Below are 20,077 nucleotides of genomic sequence, written 5' to 3'. Positions count from 1 at the left end.
GGCTGAATTTCAGGTCAGTGGTCTGATGTTCCAGCATAGCAGTCAGCTACTGCCATGTAACAAACAACCACAAAACTTCAGCAGCATAAATAACAACCATTGCCTAGTTCACAAGTCTGAGCAGATGGAAGAATGAAAGTCAGGATTCATAGTTGGCTCTGCTGATTCTAAATGAGCATGCTCACAAGACTGGGAATCATGTAACTTAAGCTCCTTCTTTCAAGTTTCTCTCAGTCATTTCTGCTACCAGCCCACTGGCTAAAGCAAGTCACATAACCAAGCGGAACAACAATAGCAAGGGTCAATATGTTCCCCAAGAAAAGTCAAAGGAGGAGAAATCAGCTGTTAAACAACAAATTGATAAAATCCTAGCAACACACAAAATGGTTCCTAGACTTTTCCCCTACTTGTGCACTGCAAAATAAAACATTTATTTTCCCCAGGATATTGCTGAGTTTTAATCAAGCCATATCTCTATACAGAATTATCTCCCCATACTTTCCTTACATTTTGTGCCACACATGTCACCATCATTCCTGCTGGTCCTCCCAAACTATTATACCCTGGCACAATGTCCAGACCTCAAGAACTTAGAGAGCTGCCAACCTCAGGCTCTGTTTATGTCTTCCTGAAACCTGTTCCACCCCCACCACCACCATGGCATCTGCTGAGCATTTACAAATTATCTGTCTGTATCACTCTCGATACCCTATGAGGAAAAACAGTGTCCTGCTTCCTCACCTTTGTGTCCATGGTCTTTAGACCACTGCATTGTGCACACCAAACACTTGAGTATTTAATGCTGTTGAGTGAATAATTTAGATATATTAACTTATCCTTTATGTAGCCTTCATACTGACCATACTATGTAAATGGTTCCTATCAATTGATCTCTCCTCTTTCCCTATCTTCATCTTATTTAAGAAATAAAAAAGGTTTTTAAAGAAATAAAAATAATTTTAGGCTCTACTTATAGAAAAATGCAGTTTCAAGGAACCCATGGACTGGCTTAGAATGAACCATCCCTTGATTCGGGGTAATCTGGTGTCCTCTGGAATTTTCATAGTATAAGAAAAGAAACATCTTTACAAAACTAAAATATATACCAGAAGTCATACTCTGAGCCTTTTGTAGGTCAGGATGGAACCTATATATTCTAATATTTAAAGAATATTCTTCTTCTACTCCATGTTTGAACTCTCAGTTTTTATTCCGGACAGTAGACTTCCTTCTGAAACTCATCTTTAATCAAATCTCTAGAACAAAAACATTTCACAGTGATTGAATGCTCATCCTTCAATAAATGAATTGCTTCTAGCAAACCAATGACAGAATGACAATATAAACACAATGTACATTTGTATTTAATGGTGTCTTGCAGAAATAGGAGCTTCTCATGGAAAATAACCATCTCCAGGACTACATTAAACATACTGTTCGTTATGATTCATATATTGTGTCAACTTGAGAAGTTGAGAAGTTTAACAAGAGACTGAGCAGGGAACCAGGATCCTAACTTTGTAAATATCCTCAGCTTTTGCAAGTGGAGAGCACAGAGGTAGCATGAATGCTACACCCACCCTTGAGTGGGGTTGGAGGGAACCTAAGTACAACATAAGAGAAGAAAAGAGGTTTTTTTCCCCCCTTTTTGCTCTGACCGCTGTCTTGAAGTATTGTCCCTGTGCCATGCCACCTTCCCTTGGAACCAACTGATGATGGACTGAAACCTCCACAAACTGTGACCTGAATAAACTTTTCCTTCCTTCCTTTTGGGTGTTGGGTATTTTGTCCCAGTAATGAGATAAGGAACCAAAACACTTGACTATGTAACATCATTGTTGAAAATAAGCATTTCAGGGGCTGGGGATTTAGCTGAGCAGCATAAGAACCTGCCTTGCAAGCAGGCAGTCATGAGTTCGATCCCTGGTACTGATAAAAAAAAATAAGCATTTCATCAAAAATGTTTTAACCCAAATTGAACCAATGGTCTAACTAAAAAAATGCAGCCACTTTTCCAATGCATTCCAATAAGTTCTTGAACACTGTACTCATGGCAATGATAACATTCAGCAAGAGCACATGCTCTGAAGTGTTTGCTTCAACTTTCAGCATGATGAGCTGACACTTTGAAAGAAGCTGGCAAGAAGAGTTCTACAATCCACAGTGCCTTCCAGTCAACAACTAATTCATCACTATTAAATGGCTCAGTTGGAAGACAGAAACACCTAGAATCTTTGGAAAGAAACACCCATCACAACATCTCTACTCACCTGCTTTGCTCTTTCAGGAACCATCTGCAGGACTCTAGGAGGAGTCAGGGATGACTTTTGATAATTCAACTAAAGGTAATTTATTGTAATGCTCGTGTCAATTTCTTGCAGTGGTTGCTTTCACTTGGAGATACCTGGAAATATTTTTGCTTGTCGGATCATGAATGGGCATCAGGTAGATAGGACAGGGACATTGCTATCCTTCCAATACTTCATGGGGCAGAGACTCAACAAAGAATTCTTAGTGTAGTCCAAATGTCAATAGTGTGGTGCTTGAGAAAGCCCATGTTACAGAAATCTAATGATTTCTGGATGGATCCCATCTGATAGGATTGCCACTCACCAGATGTGGTGCTCAAGCCCTTGAAATGTGACATGTTGTAGTTGAAATGTGACATAAGCAAAAAGTTCATGGCTGACTTCAAAGGTTTAGAATAAAGAGGGACATTGAAAAATTTAGTATTTTATACCCATTAGGTATTAAAATAATATGCAGATATAGGAAGTTAAATAAAGTATTTGTTAAAATTAATTTTCTTTTTACTCCTTAAATGTCTACTGAAAGTGTGGGACTACGTACATGGCTAAGACAGGTTTCTTTTTGGAAAGCCCCAGACTGGAGTTCCTCTCACTTCCTCCAACTGCTGTCTCTACCCATGTCTAAATGTCAATAAGAAGATTCCCCAAAGTCACTTTAAATTTAAATGGCACCTGGATGCTTTATTCAGACAAGGTGAATAAAAGCATCGAGTAACCTAATCAGGTCAGACATACACAAGCAGCAAATTGAGTTTCCCTGCATACGGTGGTCATTAAGCTGGGAGAGATGAAAGTGGAATCACAGAAAGGTATTTTCAGTATGTGAAAATGGTTAGGAATTAATTTGCAGAATGTCCCATAAATCAATAGTTAAAAAGCTCAAAGGTAAACAGATGGAGGGTTTTTGACAGCAGGCACATATTTCCAAGGAGAGGCAAGTGATGTCTTGCTTATTAAAAAGAGCGAACCTGAGAAGAGCAGAAGAAAAAGAAATAGACAAATCTGTGCCATTATCCTTCCCCAGGTGAGCATCCTTTCCATGCACAGTACCATACAGACAGTGCTATAATTAAAAGTTGTAGGTTCTTTTTCAAGGATCCCCTGGAAAAGACCAGGCAAACGAAAAAACATTGTCTCACAAACATGGCCATGTGTGTTGAAATTCCAAGTGTTAACTGGAAGTCCAAATTAGATCACTGGCATATCATCCTTGGATTTGGAAATAAAAGTAACTTACAGACCAGGGAAATGGAAAGAATGTGTGCCTGACCGGAGCCGCGGGAGACAGGAGACCAAACTCGAGCAGGATCAGCTCTCAAACTTTATTACGTACAGCGAACCGGACCTGACAAGGTCCGCCACCCTCGGTGTTGATTCCTCTTCCGCCGTTGGGGGCAGGAACAACCTCTTATAAGGGGAAGCAGTATCCAATCACAGAGAAGCGCGCCTAACAAGCTGATAGGCTAGCGTCACGGGTAACTGGGCAGACCTGACAATTTGGCGGGCTTGTTCAGGCCAGGAAGAACCCGGAAGCAGGAAATGGGCGCCATTCATAGGCGGCTTCCCACATCTCCCCCTTTTTTATTTATTAAAATAGGATGGTCTGTGGGTCCCTCCAAGGTGTCTATGACCTTGTTGCTGTTAGACACCTAGGAGTGGGCCTACCTTGTAGGCCGAGGCATGAGAGAATGTAGAGGTCTATACCCTGCTGTGCATCACCCTGTTTTGTGCATCTCCTTGCGCCAGGACCATGCTCAAGGTGAGTGGTTCATTTTTTCGCAGGGCCAGGCTTTTGTGAACCGAACCTGGATGCATATAGACATTCATTCCTGCCTTCCCCCCAACCTTTGAGGCGGATAGCACTGCAGTACCCTTGGTCTTGCATCTCAATGCCAATAATTTGACTCCAGAAGGGACCCCTGGCCTTATAGGCCATGTATATCTGAGTGGAGCCTGTCTTAGGTTGACCGGGAGGGCTTTTCCCGTCTTACCCGTCATTGGCTTGCCCAATCAGCTTTTATAACTGATGTTCTGCAATGTGAAGGAGATATGCGGCGGCCTGCTGGCCTGATGGGCCACCTGCTGCCATTTGCATCGCTGTCATAGCCGTGATCTTAACCTGCTGCTGAGTTTGTATGAGGCGATCTAACAAGCATTTAATAACCACAAGCCCTACTAGGATAGCCATGGCAATTAGCATAATCAAGGACTGTTTGATTGATGGTGTAAACCCTGGGTGAGGCGGGCGAGGCCGCCGAAAAAGGTGCCAACGTGGGCGGGTGGTGCCAAGGACCCCAAAGATATTGTGGTGGTTCTGTGGAATCTGAGCATATCACAGGGGTGATTAATAGGAACCCACAGAATAGAAAAAGCTAATAGGAACCCACAGAATAGAAAAAGCTCCAAACCAGACATTTTAGTTTGTAGATGGTCTCGGGCGCTGAGCGTCGGTCCCAGAAGGGTCGAGTTGACTTGTGTCCGCGGGCTTATCCTCCTGTGCTTTATCAGGAACTGGTGGGGAGTTTACTACTCGTGTCAATCTTTCCGGGACCCACAGCGGTTCGCAGCCTGGTTCCTGTGGGAAGACACAAACCGCACCTCGGGTCCAGCTAATCACTGGATCCGGGCCCATCCATTGTCCTGTAAGGACATCTTTCCATCTCACCAGCCCTTTGTCGGCCGGGGACGGGTTATTGTGCTCCATGGCAGGGGAATGATTATTATGATTAAGGTTTAAAAAATTTATGGTAAAGAGTGCCAATGATATTCTTCCTTTGGGCGTTAGGCCGTGGCCACCCAATTCACGGCACAGGCGTGTCCACTCTTCTAAGGACCTATTTTTGTTAGTTCTTAGGACATCACGGCACTCCTTAGTGCACTGTTCAAAAATCAATTGTTTTATGAGAGGGTGAGCCGCCTCAGCATCTGGAAAAATCCTGTTAGCGGCCTCAAGCATGCGGGCCACAAAGTCTGAAAATGGCTCTCCCTGCCCTTGTATAATTTTTGTAAGGTGACCCGTATGTTCTCCCTTTCCAGCCAGCCGTCTCCAGGCCTGGAGGCCACAGCGGCTAATTTGTTCATAAACCTGGCGAGGGTATTGAGTTTGATCTTCCTCAAAGGCTCCTCGCCCTAATAGCATATCCCTGTTCCACTCTCTCTGGTTATTTTCCCTGTTGGCTGCCGCCTGCTCTACACAGAATTCCTCATTCCAGGACTTCCAATCTAAATATTGTCCGGGGGAGAGGCAGGCGCGTGCCAGCTGGGTCCAATCTCCAGGAGTTAAAAGCAGACCTGCCAATGCCTCTAAAAGCGCCATGGTAAATGGCGCATTGGGCCCATAAGCTGAAACTGCGTCCTTGATAGTTTTAAGTTGTTTAATTTCTAAGGGCTCATAATATCCTCCTCCTCCCCTGCCTCCTACTTGTACCGGGAATGCATGGAGACCGGAACACTCAAAGGGAAGCCGCAACCATACCCTCTGGTGGAAGGAACGTCCTCCTCCCTCCCCAGATGGGGGCGCAGAAGGCAACCCAGGAAGTAGCTCTCCCTCTAACCAGGGCGGTGCCATAGGTTGTGGTGGCAGCCCAGGGAGCAACTCCTCTTCCGGCCACGGCGGTGCTATCTTCCCGAGCCCTGAATTCGCGAACTTGCCAAAGGGCGGAAGGGCTTAGTGGGGCCTGGCGCCCTGAAGGGGGTGATCGTGGGTCGCGAACTTGCCAAAGGGCGGAAGGGCTTAAGGTCTTCCCGTAAGGCGGAGTAGCTCGGGCAGGGTGGTGTTTGGTTCCCCTTTTTATCTTCCCGAGCCCTAAGTTCCTCTTTTAACGGTGTAGGAGGGTCATGCTTAGCAAAGACGACCTCCTCTTCTGAGCCTTCCAAATCCGAATCAGAATTAGAGCCCTGAGGGTCCTCCGGAGACCCACAATCGGCAGTGGCTCCGGGCTCCTCTGAGCATTCCAATCGAGCTCTATCAAAAGCCTGTCGGGCTGTATTAGCGAAGCGAAAGCAAAACAGATGCAAAGGGAAAAGAAAAGAAAAAAAAAACCCAGCGTCCACTCGTGTGGCGCTCAAAATCTGTTAGGTGCATCCACCCAACCCAGGTGACCCAGTACTCACCTGTCCCGGGAACCGCTGTATCTCACGTAGCTGATCAGGGTGAAGAGAAGAGGCGCTCGCGGCCTTCCGTTGTTATTGGGCCAGGTCCTCCGTCGTACCGCAGGCGACAGCAATCGCACCTCCCGGCCGAAGAGGCACGTCGCTGAGTCTTTTATTCCCCGTATGGGGGCCACCATATGACCGGAGCCGCGGGAGACAGGAGACCAAACTCGAGCAGGATCAGCTCTCAAACTTTATTACGTACAGCGAACCGGACCTGACAAGGTCCGCCACCCTCGGTGTTGATTCCTCTTCCGCCGTTGGGGGCAGGAACAACCTCTTATAAGGGGAAGCAGTATCCAATCACAGAGAAGCGCGCCTAACAAGCTGATAGGCTAGCGTCACGGGTAACTGGGCAGACCTGACAATTTGGCGGGCTTGTTCAGGCCAGGAAGAACCCGGAAGCAGGAAATGGGCGCCATTCATAGGTGGCTTCCCACATGTGCCCAGAGCTGTGATAGCTACGCAGTTTGCAGCTTAGCCCATCGCAAGCGCTGACTCCTCGGGATTCACATCCATGTTGAGAAAAATGTAGCACTAAGACGGACTTCTTCATGATGAACCTTAACAACCATACTGAAGACACTGAACTTTGTCCGATAGGACATAGGAAGCCATGGATGGAATGGGGAGACAGGGGTGTAAAGGAGAGAAACAATTTAGATGTGCACCAGAAGCAGATTAGAAAGAGAAGGAAAGACCACAAAGCCCATAATCAGCCCCAGTGTGTGATGATGGACCTCGAGGGTGACACAGAATCCCTAGAAGACAAGGCGAGCATGGACATCAAGATCAGAGAAAACAGACCACTTCCACTGGAACTTGAGTACCAGCGATCGAATCCTGGCAGAGACAGAGCAATGAGCCTAAGAGGACATTGCCTTTCAGATGGTAGATCGCTGGTTATGAAGCCAGAATGAGGCTCTGAGAATAAAACTCAGGGACAGCGAGACGAACAGGGCCACCATTTTACTTCTCATTTGGCAGGGCATTTGTAACAATCCATGAGCCAGCTCAGGAGGTACATGGTCTGCCTGCTACACAGAGATCAAGTTGCCTGGGCACTGCATGTTGAAGCTGGACCAAAGACCTTCAAGGCTCTGTCTCTTAGTCTTGGCTTCATCCTAAGCACAACACTTGTATCTTCAAAATTGTACAGGCACCATCCCAAGCATACAGGGATGATTCAACATACGTAAATCAATAAATCTAATCCACCATATCAATAAAGCCAAAAGTAAGAATCACATGATCATTTCTATAGATGAAGAAAAAGCTTTTGATAAGGCCCAACATTCATTCATGATAAAAACTTTACAGAAAATTGGAATAGATGGTCTTTACCTCAATATAATAAAGGCCATCTACAACAAACCAACAGCCAGTATCATACTAAATGGCCAAAAATTGAAGGCCTTTACTTTAAAATCAGGCACAAGACAAGAATGTCCTTTATCACCACTCCTATTTAATATAGTCCTGGAAATACTAGCCAGAGCAATTAGACAAGAGAGAGAAATAAAGGGGGTAAACACAGGAAAAGAAGAAGTTAAATTATCATTGTTTGCAGATGACACGATACTCTACATAGAAGACCCCTAAACCCCATTGAAAGACTGCTAGATATAATAAATAAATTCAGTACAAAATCAATACTCAGAAATCAATAGCATTCCTATACACTAACAACAAAATCACGGAAAGAGAAATAAGAGAAGCCATACCCTTCACACTAGCAACCAAAAAATTGAAATATTTAGGAATTACTCTCATGAAAGAAGGGAGAGACCTATACCGGGAAAATTATAATACTCTGAAAAAACAAATTGAAGATGATCTCAGAAAATGGAAAACCATCCCTTGCTCACGGACAGGAAGAATAAATATTGTGAAAAAGGCCATTCTCCCAAAACTTATACAGATTCAATGCAATCCCAATAAAAATACCACCCATTAACATACCTCATAGATCTGGAGAAATCACTTCTAAAATTCATCTGGAGAGAGAAGAGATCTAGAATAGCAAAGACAGTTCTAACCAACAAAGACAAGGCAAGAGGCATCACAATCCCTGACTTGAAGTTACACTAAAAAGCAACTGTTGTAGTAAAATCAACATGGTACTGGAATCAAAACAGAGCCGGAGATCAATGAAATAGATTACAAGATACAACCACAACTACAAACACACTCAACCACCTTATCTTTGATAAAGGAGCCAAGCAGGTTCACTGGAAGAACGACAGTGTTGGAAAAACTGGCTCTCCATATGCTGAAAACTAAAATTAGACCCATGCCTATCACCATGTACTAAATTAAAATCTAAATGGATCAAAAATCTGAATATTAAAACAGAAACACTAAATCTATTAGAAGACAAATTGGGTAAAAACCTTGAAGACATAGGGGTAGGTAGAGAATTCATGAACAGGACTCAAACCGCACGGGAAATACTTCCCGGAATGAATAACTGGGATCACTTCTTATTAAAAAGTTTCTGCATGTCAAAAGAAATCTCCAGCATAGTGAAAAGAAAACCCACAAACTGGGAAAAGATCTTAGTGAACTGCCCTTCAGACAAAGGACTTCTCTCTAAAACATATAAAGAATTTAAAAAATCAGACCCTCAAAATTCAAAGATCCAATCCAAAAATGGGCATCTGAGATGAATATGCACTTCTCAGATGAAGAAATACAAATGGCAAATAAATACATGAAAAAATGTTCATCATCATTTGTCATTAGAGAAATGCAAATTAAAACCACACTGAGATTTCATCTCACTCCTGAAAAAATGGCCAGGATCAAGAAAACCATCAACAACAAATGCTGTGGAGAGGCTGTGGGGAAAAAGGAACTCTCCTGCACTGTTGGTGAGAGTGTAGACTGGTAAAACCTTTGTGGAGATCAGTATGGAGATTTCTCAAAAAGCTTGGATTGGAAGTCCCATTTGTTCCAGCTATTCCACTTCTAGGCACATTCCCAGAAGAACTGAAAGCATCATACCACAGTGATATATATGCATCCATGTTTATAGCAGCACAATTTGTAATAGCCAGATGTAGGAAACAATCTTAATGCCCATCAACTGAGGAATGGATAAAAAAGTTTGTGGTATTTTTATACAATGGAGTACTCCTCAGCTATAAAGAATGATCACATTGAGATATTTATAAATAAATGGACGCAGCTTGAGACCATACTCATAAGTGAAATAAATCAAACTCACACGTATGCATGCCAAAGTTTCCCTATTGTAAGAAATGATTCAAATATATAAAAGTTTGTGGTAATCATGATTCCCAATTATGTGGCTTTGAAGCCTTATAAAGTTTTCACTCATTAATTGGAATGATTTTATTCTGGGATGTTTGATATTATTGTCTGTGATGATATGAACAGCTATTTTGAAGAAAACAAGAGATCATAATAGCTAGTGCTGATTTAATATCATCTTGTTTTGAAGTCCCATCAAACTGTTGTTCTTGTGTCTCCATTGGTTTTATCATGTTATACCTTACTGCATTTTATTATGTGATTGTATAAACAAAAATTTTTATTGGCAAAGAGATAATATAGAAACCATTGTTCATTTTCCGTTAACTGGCTCTAAATACCCTGTATTACTTTCATCCTGTTTAATGTTTTCACACTGCCTTGATATGTTTGATACTATAGTATATGAAGGTATACTCAAATATTTCAAGGAAAAAGACACTACGGTAACTACTATTAAGTCACGTTATTTGGTGGTGAAGCACTAGGTTGCTGAAACTGTCATGCTTTGACCTGTATTGTTATGTTGTTATTTCCTCTTTTATCTCAATCTCTCCCTTATTCATTAAAAAATTATTTAGTTATTTTTTATGATTTTATTAATTAAGGGGAAAAATAAAAAAATTAGCAGGATATATTATAGTAACTTTTTTGATTTCCTATTAACTTGATTTGAAGTCCTGTAATACTCCCACTATCTTGTTTTGACTGATTAGACTCTGTTCTGTTCTGTTCTGTTCTGTTCTGTTCTGTTCTGTTCTGTATGATAGTATCAATTTTGAAGGTATGGGCAATTACTTTGAAGGCAATAAGATTCCACTATGCTGCCCATTCTGGTTTGACTATTATCCTCTTTGGAAGTCCTGTAGTGTTTACAAGGTTTAGGTTTTATTGGTCTTGTTCTCTACTGTTTTGTTCAACTTTATAATACCTAATGAGATAGACAATTCTTTTTAAGGAAGCAAGAGGCATTATGGTAACCATTGTCGATAACCTTGTACTCTGCTTTTACATCATGTGCTATGTCTATCCTTGGTTTTGACTAACAGCTTTGTTTTCCATATTTGACTTTATTCTCTTCCAAAAAAAGTAATAAGAACTATGGAGTAATAAAATCCAAAATGTGTAAATATTGTTGTAAAAAGAAGAGGGGAAAAAGCACTCTAAAGGATACAACAGCAAGTGTGTTTAGGGGTGTTAAATAGCTCACCATATTAATGTTTTTGGTTGGATCATTGAACACAACTGTTTGCAGTCTCATTGTTTGAATGTCCACTTTGTATGCTTTAATCCTGTCACTTGAACAACTATTTCTAAGATGACAATATGTAATCTATTAACTAGTGATTTCCTACTGGTTTTTTTTTGAAATTCTGTATTGCCTGTACCCTTATACTTTTTTTTCTCCTTTAAATAAAATTGTAAAAAATAAAAAAAAATTTAAAGAATTGTACAGTCACTCACCCAATGAGAGAAGACAGAATCATAAGTTCAGGAATTTTTAGAGTGAGGCATGGAGGACGGAAAGGACTTCAGAAGTTGAGAAAAAAATCCTAGGTCTTATGCTCCAGTTATGATTATAACCAGCCTTTGTATCCCTTTACTGTTTGCCCCTGCTTGCCTCTCGGAGTTATTGCCTATTTCCCTCTGTCCTTGTTCTCCAATCTCATTGTACAAAAAAGAGGTCCTACTCATACCCACTGGGTGCACCGACTGAAGCAAGCTTACAAGGTTACCCACTTACAACATGTTTGCATTTTAACTAGAGCCTCTTGAATGTACAATCTTTTAAAAGCTGAAGACAGTAGGTATGCATCAGGGATCTGTGCAGTAGAGGTGGAAAAACCTTCTCTGGCGACAATCTTCAGATATTCCAGGCAACGTGTACCTTAGATCTTACTTATCATAGGATAAAGACAGAAGCTGCCCCTCCTTACATGTCCAATCACGCTTCCATGAAGTTACTTCCAAATGTGATCTTCAGACATCAGTTAAAAGTGAAATCTGTTTTCACCCAAGTGCTATGCCACCTGCACAGAGAGAAATGAAGGGCTGTGAATCTTGCCTAGCTTGTCTCTAGGAGGCTAACCAGATATTGAAGAAGCATGCTACACTGAATGTTTCCTGATCGATGAGTAGCTAAACCTCTCCACTCACGGAGTCATGAATCTGGAACAACGAACTTCTTACAGACTAGCCCTGACTTCAGCTTCAGTACAATTCTAACTGCACTGCTGTGATTTATAGCGTGACCCTGAATACCACCAGCAACAGCTGGACTATCAAAAGTAAGTAACAAGTAATGAGCTTCACATACTTACCTTGGACTTTAATGAATGCTTCTTTCCCCATCAGCTTTTGAAATTGGCTGCATTTTCCCTAAAGCAATCAGCTTACCAAAACGCCACAGTAATAAGGCTCCATCTGATTGCAGATAGAAGAGAGAATGCATTATCGATCTAGTATTTACTTCAGCAAAACACAAAGCAAAGGTTTACTCAAGAATTGAAAGTTAAATGGGCAGGCAATGAGAATACCATAACACTTAAGAATGCAGCCAGGTATGGTGGCATGCTCCTGTACTCCCAGCATGTGGGAGGCCTGGGCAGGAGGATCACTGCCAATCCTGAGCCAGTCTGGGGTACAAAGTAAGTTCAAGTCCAGCCTGAACTGCAGAGTGAGACTCTGTCTCAAAAAAAAAGAAAGAAAGAAAGACAGAAAAAGGATTATTAAGTATTGACATGATAACTGATAAGGTCATTCAAACATTCTACTCTATAATTTTTAAGACATTAAGACTAACCCTGAAGCCCATTTCACTACTCAGCCTAAATATGCTGAATGTAGTAGGAAATGTATAACTATTTAAAAAAAGAAAAAGGATGGATTAAAAATTACGGATAACCTTTGGCAATAGAGGGGGAGGAAGGGGAGAGATAAGGACATAAAAAGAGCTACATGTATTACATACATGCACTAGTTCCCCATGATGGCTGTAATCATTATGCACTAACAAAAATTAAAATGTAAAAATCAATAAGTCAGTGAAAACCACAATCAGACAAAAACTTGGTTCCCGAGTGGTGATAATCACTTCCTGACCCTCCAATAATTCAGAGTAGGCCTCAAGTTTCCACATGAAATGTAAATCTGGCATTTCTATTGTTTTCTTTACACAGATTTATTTTTTATAAAATTTAAAAAAAAAAAAAAAACGAGCAGGAAGGAAATTAGAAAGAACCCTAAGCCTCAGAGGGTCAAAAGAAGAGCCAGTAGTGCTGGAAACTGATAAAGATTTAGTGAGGAGAAAACAGACAAAAAAGTAAAGAAGTAAACAAAAAAAAATTTTAAAACAAAACTGTAGGGAAAGCCCTGTAGGGCGGGCAGAACTCACTTCTCAGAGGTCAAGGGCCCATTCAGATCGGGGGTTGCCAGGTGCCCTCTGGCAGCAGGAGCTTTTGGGGTCCTGTGTTCAGAGAAACAGCGCAGTGGAATTTATCCGCGACCCTCGAGAACAGGTTTCATCTGCAAGCACTGTGCTGTGTCTCCAGCAGCGGGGAAAAGAGAAACTGCAGTTATTAGCTGCAACGTTTTAAACCTCAGCCCACTGCATTGGCTGAGGAGCAAAAGCTAAATGAACGTATGCAAAAAAACTTGAGTCAAAAGACAACACTAGGTACCTAAGAATGAGGTCACGTCGCTTTCCCACTTAGACATTCCCAAAGGCACCGTAAACGACAGCAATCAATAGCTTTCTTACATGTAGACCAGTTAAAAGGTAACATCAGAAGACCCCACCTAGCACAGCAATGAGGAAACGATAGCAATGCCCTTATTTTGACAAGGACTTGCAACTCCACAAGCGCTTGCCCTTGTCCAAACGTGGTGAGTGTGCTCTTCAGGGCTGTGCATTTGTGCTGTGTAAATCCTAGCTCAAAATGAAAACCCCTGTAAACAAATAACAAGCGGTATTTAATAGCAGGTGAGCTTAAGTACATAGGAAGAAATGTAGTGATACCTCTAATTTATTTTGAAATGCATCAAAAATTGAGGTGTTCTGAAAACATATACAAAAAAGGAGGAGGGATCAAGTGACAGGGAAGGGAGAGAAAGGGGAAGAAAAAGGAGCTTGTTGGGGCACAGCTATAACGCAGAAATACATTCATGCGATGGTAATCTTATAGATATTTCATGATCAGTTAGAGGCCTCTGACCAAGTTGCTGTTCTGCTGTTTCTGCTAAATTCATTTGACCCTGACAGTATCCACAGCCCAGCTGCAGGTGAGCACTAAGTCAGAGTAATTGTCTATACCTGAAGGCACCCTGGGCTGATTCTTGCTCGTTCAGTAAACACTTCTATATTATGGTAATGGCCTTACTTGTGCTCATGCTGTAAGACCCCCTCCCCTAGTTCCTGGAGCGTTTTTATTGGTTCAAGACTAGCCTGTCAATATATGATTCAACATATGTAACCAATCATGTAATGTTTTGCTACTTTCTTTGTACCTCCCACTTCTAGTTCTATATAGACTAAACTTCTTCCTGATGCAGGACAGTTGCTTTGGAGGAATTATCCCTGCAACTGTCCACTGGTGTGAAAATCCACCAGTCCACTAGTGTAAAGATTAAATGCTGCCTTCTTATATCCTGAATGCAAAAAGTCTTCTTTTGGTTTTGTTTGGCTTGGCTTGGGAAAGTTTCCTCAACAAACTAAGATGTGCTATGCACAAGTAAGCATTGTATACCAACACATGCACTCATAAACTAAAATTTAAAAACTAAAGTAGATTAATAGAGGATTAAAAAATGTATAGCAATGTTTTAAAGAAAGGTAAGTAAAATATTAATGGTAGAATCTAGGTGGCCTGTAAATGGCTATTTACTGTAAGATTCTTTCAGTATTTCCATATGCTTCAATATTTTGTTATAATATTTTGCAAAAAAACTTTAAAGAAATACAATTGTAATAAAGAAGAGAAACCCTGTACATAGCATGCTAAAACATAAATAAAACCTTAATATGGAGCAAAGGCAGAAAGAAAGGTTGACCAACAGAACAGAATAGAAAATGTAGAATTAAAACACTCCAGATATGGAAATTTAGTGTATGTCACACTGGCTGCTCAAATCAGAAAAGGTAGGAAGTGTAATAGTGTAGAGACAAATGGCCTGGCTTCTGGAATCATGCTTTTGGGTTATTCTTTCTGCCAGGATAAGTTCCAAAAAGAGCAAATATTTTAACTGATAAGATTATATCCAAAAGATGAGAAGTATAAAACAAAAGAGGCCTTTATTCTGAGAACACGGAGAGAGAAAACCAAAACCCCAACTGCTGGAGTCCAGCTTTCTCTCTGGTGGACATGTGGCGTCGGGGGTATGTAAGTAGCCTCAGTTTGGGGTGGAACCTAAGGGGGCATCAGAGATGCACGGGTAGCCCATTGGTCCTAGGTTTGGTGCCATAGGTAAATTCCCAGGGGTGGGGAAGATGGAGTCACAGGTAAATTTCTAGGGGTGGGAGAGATAGGAGCTCCTTGGTTCCACCTTTAAGGCTTTACCAGCTACAGTGTCCTGTCTGGGCCAAAACCCTTTCATTAACTATGTATAAGTATAGAATGAATCAATAAACTAAAGAAACCATAAAAGGAGTCTTTATTTAACAGTAAAGGGGAAAGGCATTTTCAATTAGGACTCCAAAGCCAGAAAAGATAATTCTGATGAATTCTACCCCCACAGGTGTCAGAACTCTGCAAGTAAAATTATAATAAGCAAACTCAAAATCAGATGGCAAACTACAAGACAACAATATCATCTCACAAAGTTAATTTCTCTAATAAATAAGCTCATCATGATAATGCCAGCAATTCCACAGGAAGAAAGACAGAAAATAACGTGAACAGAGAACTCTTAGGAAAGGAAACCCAGATGGTTTTCAGCCCAGAGAACATACCCTCAACCTCAAAAGAATGTAGCCCTGTGTGGTTTTAATTTGCATTTCTATCAGAAGCAGAAGAAGAAAGGTGTGGTGTATAATTAACTTAGAAAGCAGAGGGAGAAAAAACACACAGCAGCAGCGACACATATAAATGTGTTCTTTGTAAAGGCTCCAGAAAGGAGCACAAGAAATAAAGATAACAGAGACACAGGAGGTCTTCCTTCATAGAAGAATATTTTATACTTTCAAAGCTTGAACCATGTAAATGGACTTGATAAAAACTTCAATTTTACAAAGAAGAATTCTGCTTCAAACAAAGATGACTCAGAAGCAACTCAAGCACTAGCCTGGCTCTGCTGCTAATTAACTAGGTGAATTTTGGTGAGTGGTTTAGCATCATGGCCTATTCTGGTTACAGAGGGCCCCAGAAATCCTCTCAATCCCACAACCTTGTTCCATAGAGTAGGAAATACAAGGCCAGGGTAAACTAAGTGACTGCAATGTCACATCAGTTTATAGCAGAACCAACCAAAACTGTAAGTACATGGTTTTCTCCCTGTGGAAGGCGGGATGACTGCCATTTGTACAAGAAATGGCCAGCCCTGCAGACTGTGACAATCCTTTGCAAATCATGTAAGGAACAAGGCTTGTATCCAGAATAACAAAGAACTCTCAAAATTCAACCACAAGAAAGAAACCGAATGTATACCTAAAGGAAGATAAGGATCCTTCCTCAGCAGAGATGGGAACCTTAACAAAAGCGCAGTAAAATCCCACTGGATAGCACTAAAATGATTAAAGCTTAGTAAAACTGACAATGCCAAAGGCTGCAAAGGGCATGGAGCCACTAGAACTCTCATATGGTTCTAGGTGTTCCACATCCTTCTACCATTGCCTGGTGGAACACAAAGGACAAAGTACTTTAGGAAACAAATGTTATGGGCCAAGGGTTTAGTTCAGTGGTATAAGTGCCTGCTTCATGAGTGTGAGATCATGAGTTCAATCCCCAATACCAAAAAAAAAAAAAAAGAAGAAGGAGGAAGGGAAGAGAAAGGAAGGAAGGAAGGAAGGAAGGAAGGAAGGAAGGAAGGAAGGAAGAAACAAGTCTTATAAAGTTAAACACACACATAACCATATTTACCACATCGCCCCAAAAATACCACTCCTAGATATTTACCCAGACATAAATATTGGCACACAAATTTTATAGAAGTTTTATTAGGTTATCACGAGCTAGAAATGACTCAAGTGTTCTCTAACTATAGCACACCTACATAAAGGAGTGTTATCCAGTCAGAAAAGGAAAACCAATAAGGTGCAACTACCAGAATGGATCCCAAAGGCAAATTGCTGTAAGAAAGGCAGCCAACCTCAAAAGGTTACCTAAGCTCCATTCCATTTGTTGGATGTTCAGGAAAAGGTAGAATTGGAGGAATAAAGTACAGTGATTGTCAAGGTTACAGTGAGAGACTGATTAAGAAAGAAAAGAAAAAAAAACTGAAAGGTGTTGTAACTGTTCTGTAGCATGATTTGTGATGGTGGATACACGAGCCTATGTGTTTGTAGAAACTCGTAGAATTGTATATCACAAAAAGTAGATTTCAATGTACCAGTTTTTCTGTTGTTTGTTTCTTTGCTCGTTTTGAATCAGGATCTCGCTGTGTAGTTCAAACTGGCCTTGAACTCATTATGTAACTCAGGCTGATCTCAAATTTACAGCAATTCTCCTGTCTCAGTCTCCCAAATGCTAGGATGATGGGCATGCACCACCCTACCTGGCAATGTGCCCATTTAAAATATTAAAAAGTCAAATAACAAATGCCGGCCAGGCTATGGAAAAAAAGGAAACCTTTTACTCTGTTGGCACAAATGCAAACAGGTATAACCACTATGAAAATCAGTATGAACATTCCTCAAAAAATAAAACTAAAAATTCCATTTGGGAATGTAAGTTACAACTGCAACTGTGAAATCACAACTGTGATTGTGGGAATGTAAGTTATAACTGTAACTACTACAGCCATTCAGACAATTGAAACTAGAGCTACAATGCCATCCAGCGGTTCCACTCATGGTTGTACACCAGTCCCCCTTTAGGTATTGTATCACAATGATACATAAATACCCATGTTTATAGCAGCACAATTCATAATAGCCAAATCTTGGAAGTGGCCTATATGTCTACCCACAGATGACTGGGTAAGGAAAATGTGGTGTTTACACACAGTAGAGTAGTACTGTGCTGTAAAGAAGGGTTAGCTTGGGTCATTTGTAAGAACATGGATGCACCTTAAGACCACAAAAATAAGTGAAATAAATCAGACACAAGATTAAATACACATGATTTCTCTTACATGAGAAACACAAAATATAAATAAAGAGCAAAATAAAAGATAGTCGGAAGTAGAGAGATCAGTCTTTCTCAGATAGGAAGAGAATCAAGAGATAAAGGGGAAGGAAGAAAAGGGAGAGAAAGGGAATGAGAAGGAATTGAGATATATTATGTTCCTGCACCTACTCCAAAAAGGAGTATTATGTACTGCAAACATGAACCAAGGTAGAATAGATATGTAGAGGTATATATAGAGAGAAAGGGTATATAAAATTGTTTGTTTTGAAAAATAAAAATAAAATTTCCCACCATTATTAGGATGCAATTAACAAATAAAAATTACATGTACAATGAGAACAGAAGGAAGAAACAACTTGCAGGATGGGAGAAAATATTTGCAAACTGAAAAAAAAAGTAAATGCTTACAAACTGTTTATTCAACAAAAAAAATTAACACAGAATCTAGAGGAAATTCAACTCAACATCCAAAAAAAGCAAATAATTAAATTTTAAAATGGGCAAATGATCTAAATAGACATTTCCCAAAAGAAGATATGCAAATGATCAATGAGTACATGAAAAAATGCTCAGCATCTCCAACCATCAGGGAAATGCAAATCAAAACCACAGGGAGAATGGCAGATAATATTTGCCCTGGGTAGGATGGCTATGATCCAAAAGAGGGAAAGTAAGAATGCTGCCAAGGACAAAGATGGGAGTTTGCGCACATTATGGGAATGCAACCCACACAGCCTTTGTGGGAAACAGTAGGTGAGTTCCTCAGGAAACTAAACTACAACTATGATGTGATCCAGCAATCCCACCCCTGGGTCTACCCCCAAGGGAAATGAAATCAGGACACCAGAGAGACACGGCCCAATGGGTGTTTGTCAGCTCTGTTCACAAAAAAGCAAGAGCTATGTGATCTCCCTCGCCTCTGGAAGTTAAATAGTTGGCCTCTTAGAAGCAGAGAGTAGACCAGGGGCCACTAGAAAGGCCATGGTGAAGAGAGGGGAGATAGAAGGAGGTTGGATAATGAGTACAAAGTCAGACGGGACAGATGAGTTCTAATGTTCCACACCACAGTAAAGTTACCTTAGTTCACAACTTATTAGATACTTTATAAGGAACTAGAGGAGTTTTGAACTACCCAGTACAAAAAGGTGATAAATATTTTAAAAGACAACATTGTCACTACCCTGATTTAACCATTACATACGATTGATGCCTCTCTTTTTTTTTTTGGGGGGGGGGTATATGTTATAAAAGAAATTAATTTGCCTCATTGATTTTTATCACAAAGCAATCAGACTCCATAATCAGAAACAAGACAATAGTTTTGTGCTGAAAACTGAAAGAAATATCAAACCTTAGATTCATGAGAACTAAAGCATCTCCCATCAATAAGAACACATAATAAAGTAAGATAAATGGGCATTTTAAGAACTGGATTCTTAGATGTACGTACTCCCTGAAGAAATGTTTACTGGCTTACTAAATGAAGCACAAAAAAAATTGGTATGATAGTTTGACCTCAAACTATCAAATTCTAAGTAAAACTAATCAATTGTTTTTCTTTTTTTATGATTTATATATTTATATTCTTTTTTTATTTAAAGAGAGAAGAAAAAAAGAAAAAAAGAAAGAACATAAAAAAACAATGTAGTAAAAGGGTACAAATAATACAGTATTTCTAGAAAAAAATATATACATTACGAAATCACGTTAACAGGCTACACATTATCTTCCCAAAAACAGTTGTCCATATCACTAAATTAAAGCATATAAAGTGCACATTCACACAGTGAAATTGGAGACAGTTCGTTCAATGATCCAACAAAAGCTCAGTTATATGGTTTTCCATCCTACACTCTCGAACATACCTGTGGTTATATCCCTTAGTCCACCTTACTTTCCTCTCTTTTTTACAGTAACAATTAGAATTTAGGGTTTTATTACTCTCATGGTTCTTATTACTTTTTTGAAGAGAATAAAAACAAATGTGACTAAGCAAAACAGAGTCAGTTAGAACAGAAGGGTGGGCATAGCACGTGATGCAAAAATAGAATACCAGGT

General features: G+C 40.4%; 1 protein-coding gene across 1 annotated transcript; it reads right to left on the bottom strand.

The window, feature by feature from the left end:
* Positions 1 to 3,617: 3,617 nt before the first annotated feature.
* LOC134474515 (igE-binding protein-like) lies at positions 3,618 to 13,280 on the bottom strand. Its single transcript, XM_063242734.1, has 3 exons — positions 13,132 to 13,280; positions 12,059 to 12,161; positions 3,618 to 11,767 (listed from the first exon to the last, which is right to left on the bottom strand). Exon 3 carries the CDS (start codon positions 5,875 to 5,877, stop codon positions 4,726 to 4,728), a length of 1,152 nt encoding a protein of 383 aa, XP_063098804.1. The 5' UTR covers positions 5,878 to 11,767; positions 12,059 to 12,161; positions 13,132 to 13,280; the 3' UTR covers positions 3,618 to 4,725.
* Between the last annotated feature and the right edge of the window lie 6,797 nt (positions 13,281 to 20,077).

Source organism: Cavia porcellus, unplaced genomic scaffold (assembly GCF_034190915.1).
Source record: "Cavia porcellus strain 051 isolate PalLab524CR breed Dunkin Hartley unplaced genomic scaffold, mCavPor4.1 scaffold_33, whole genome shotgun sequence".
In the NCBI taxonomy this organism is placed as follows: domain Eukaryota; kingdom Metazoa; phylum Chordata; class Mammalia; order Rodentia; family Caviidae; genus Cavia; species Cavia porcellus.
This window is presented reverse-complemented; position numbering and strand designations above follow the sequence as displayed.

What these genes read in the sequence shown, in the direction of transcription:
- LOC134474515 (XM_063242734.1), bottom strand. Translation starts at nt 5,877, where the DNA reads ATGGCACCGCCCTGGTTAGAGGGAGAGCTACTTCCTGGGTTGCCTTCT.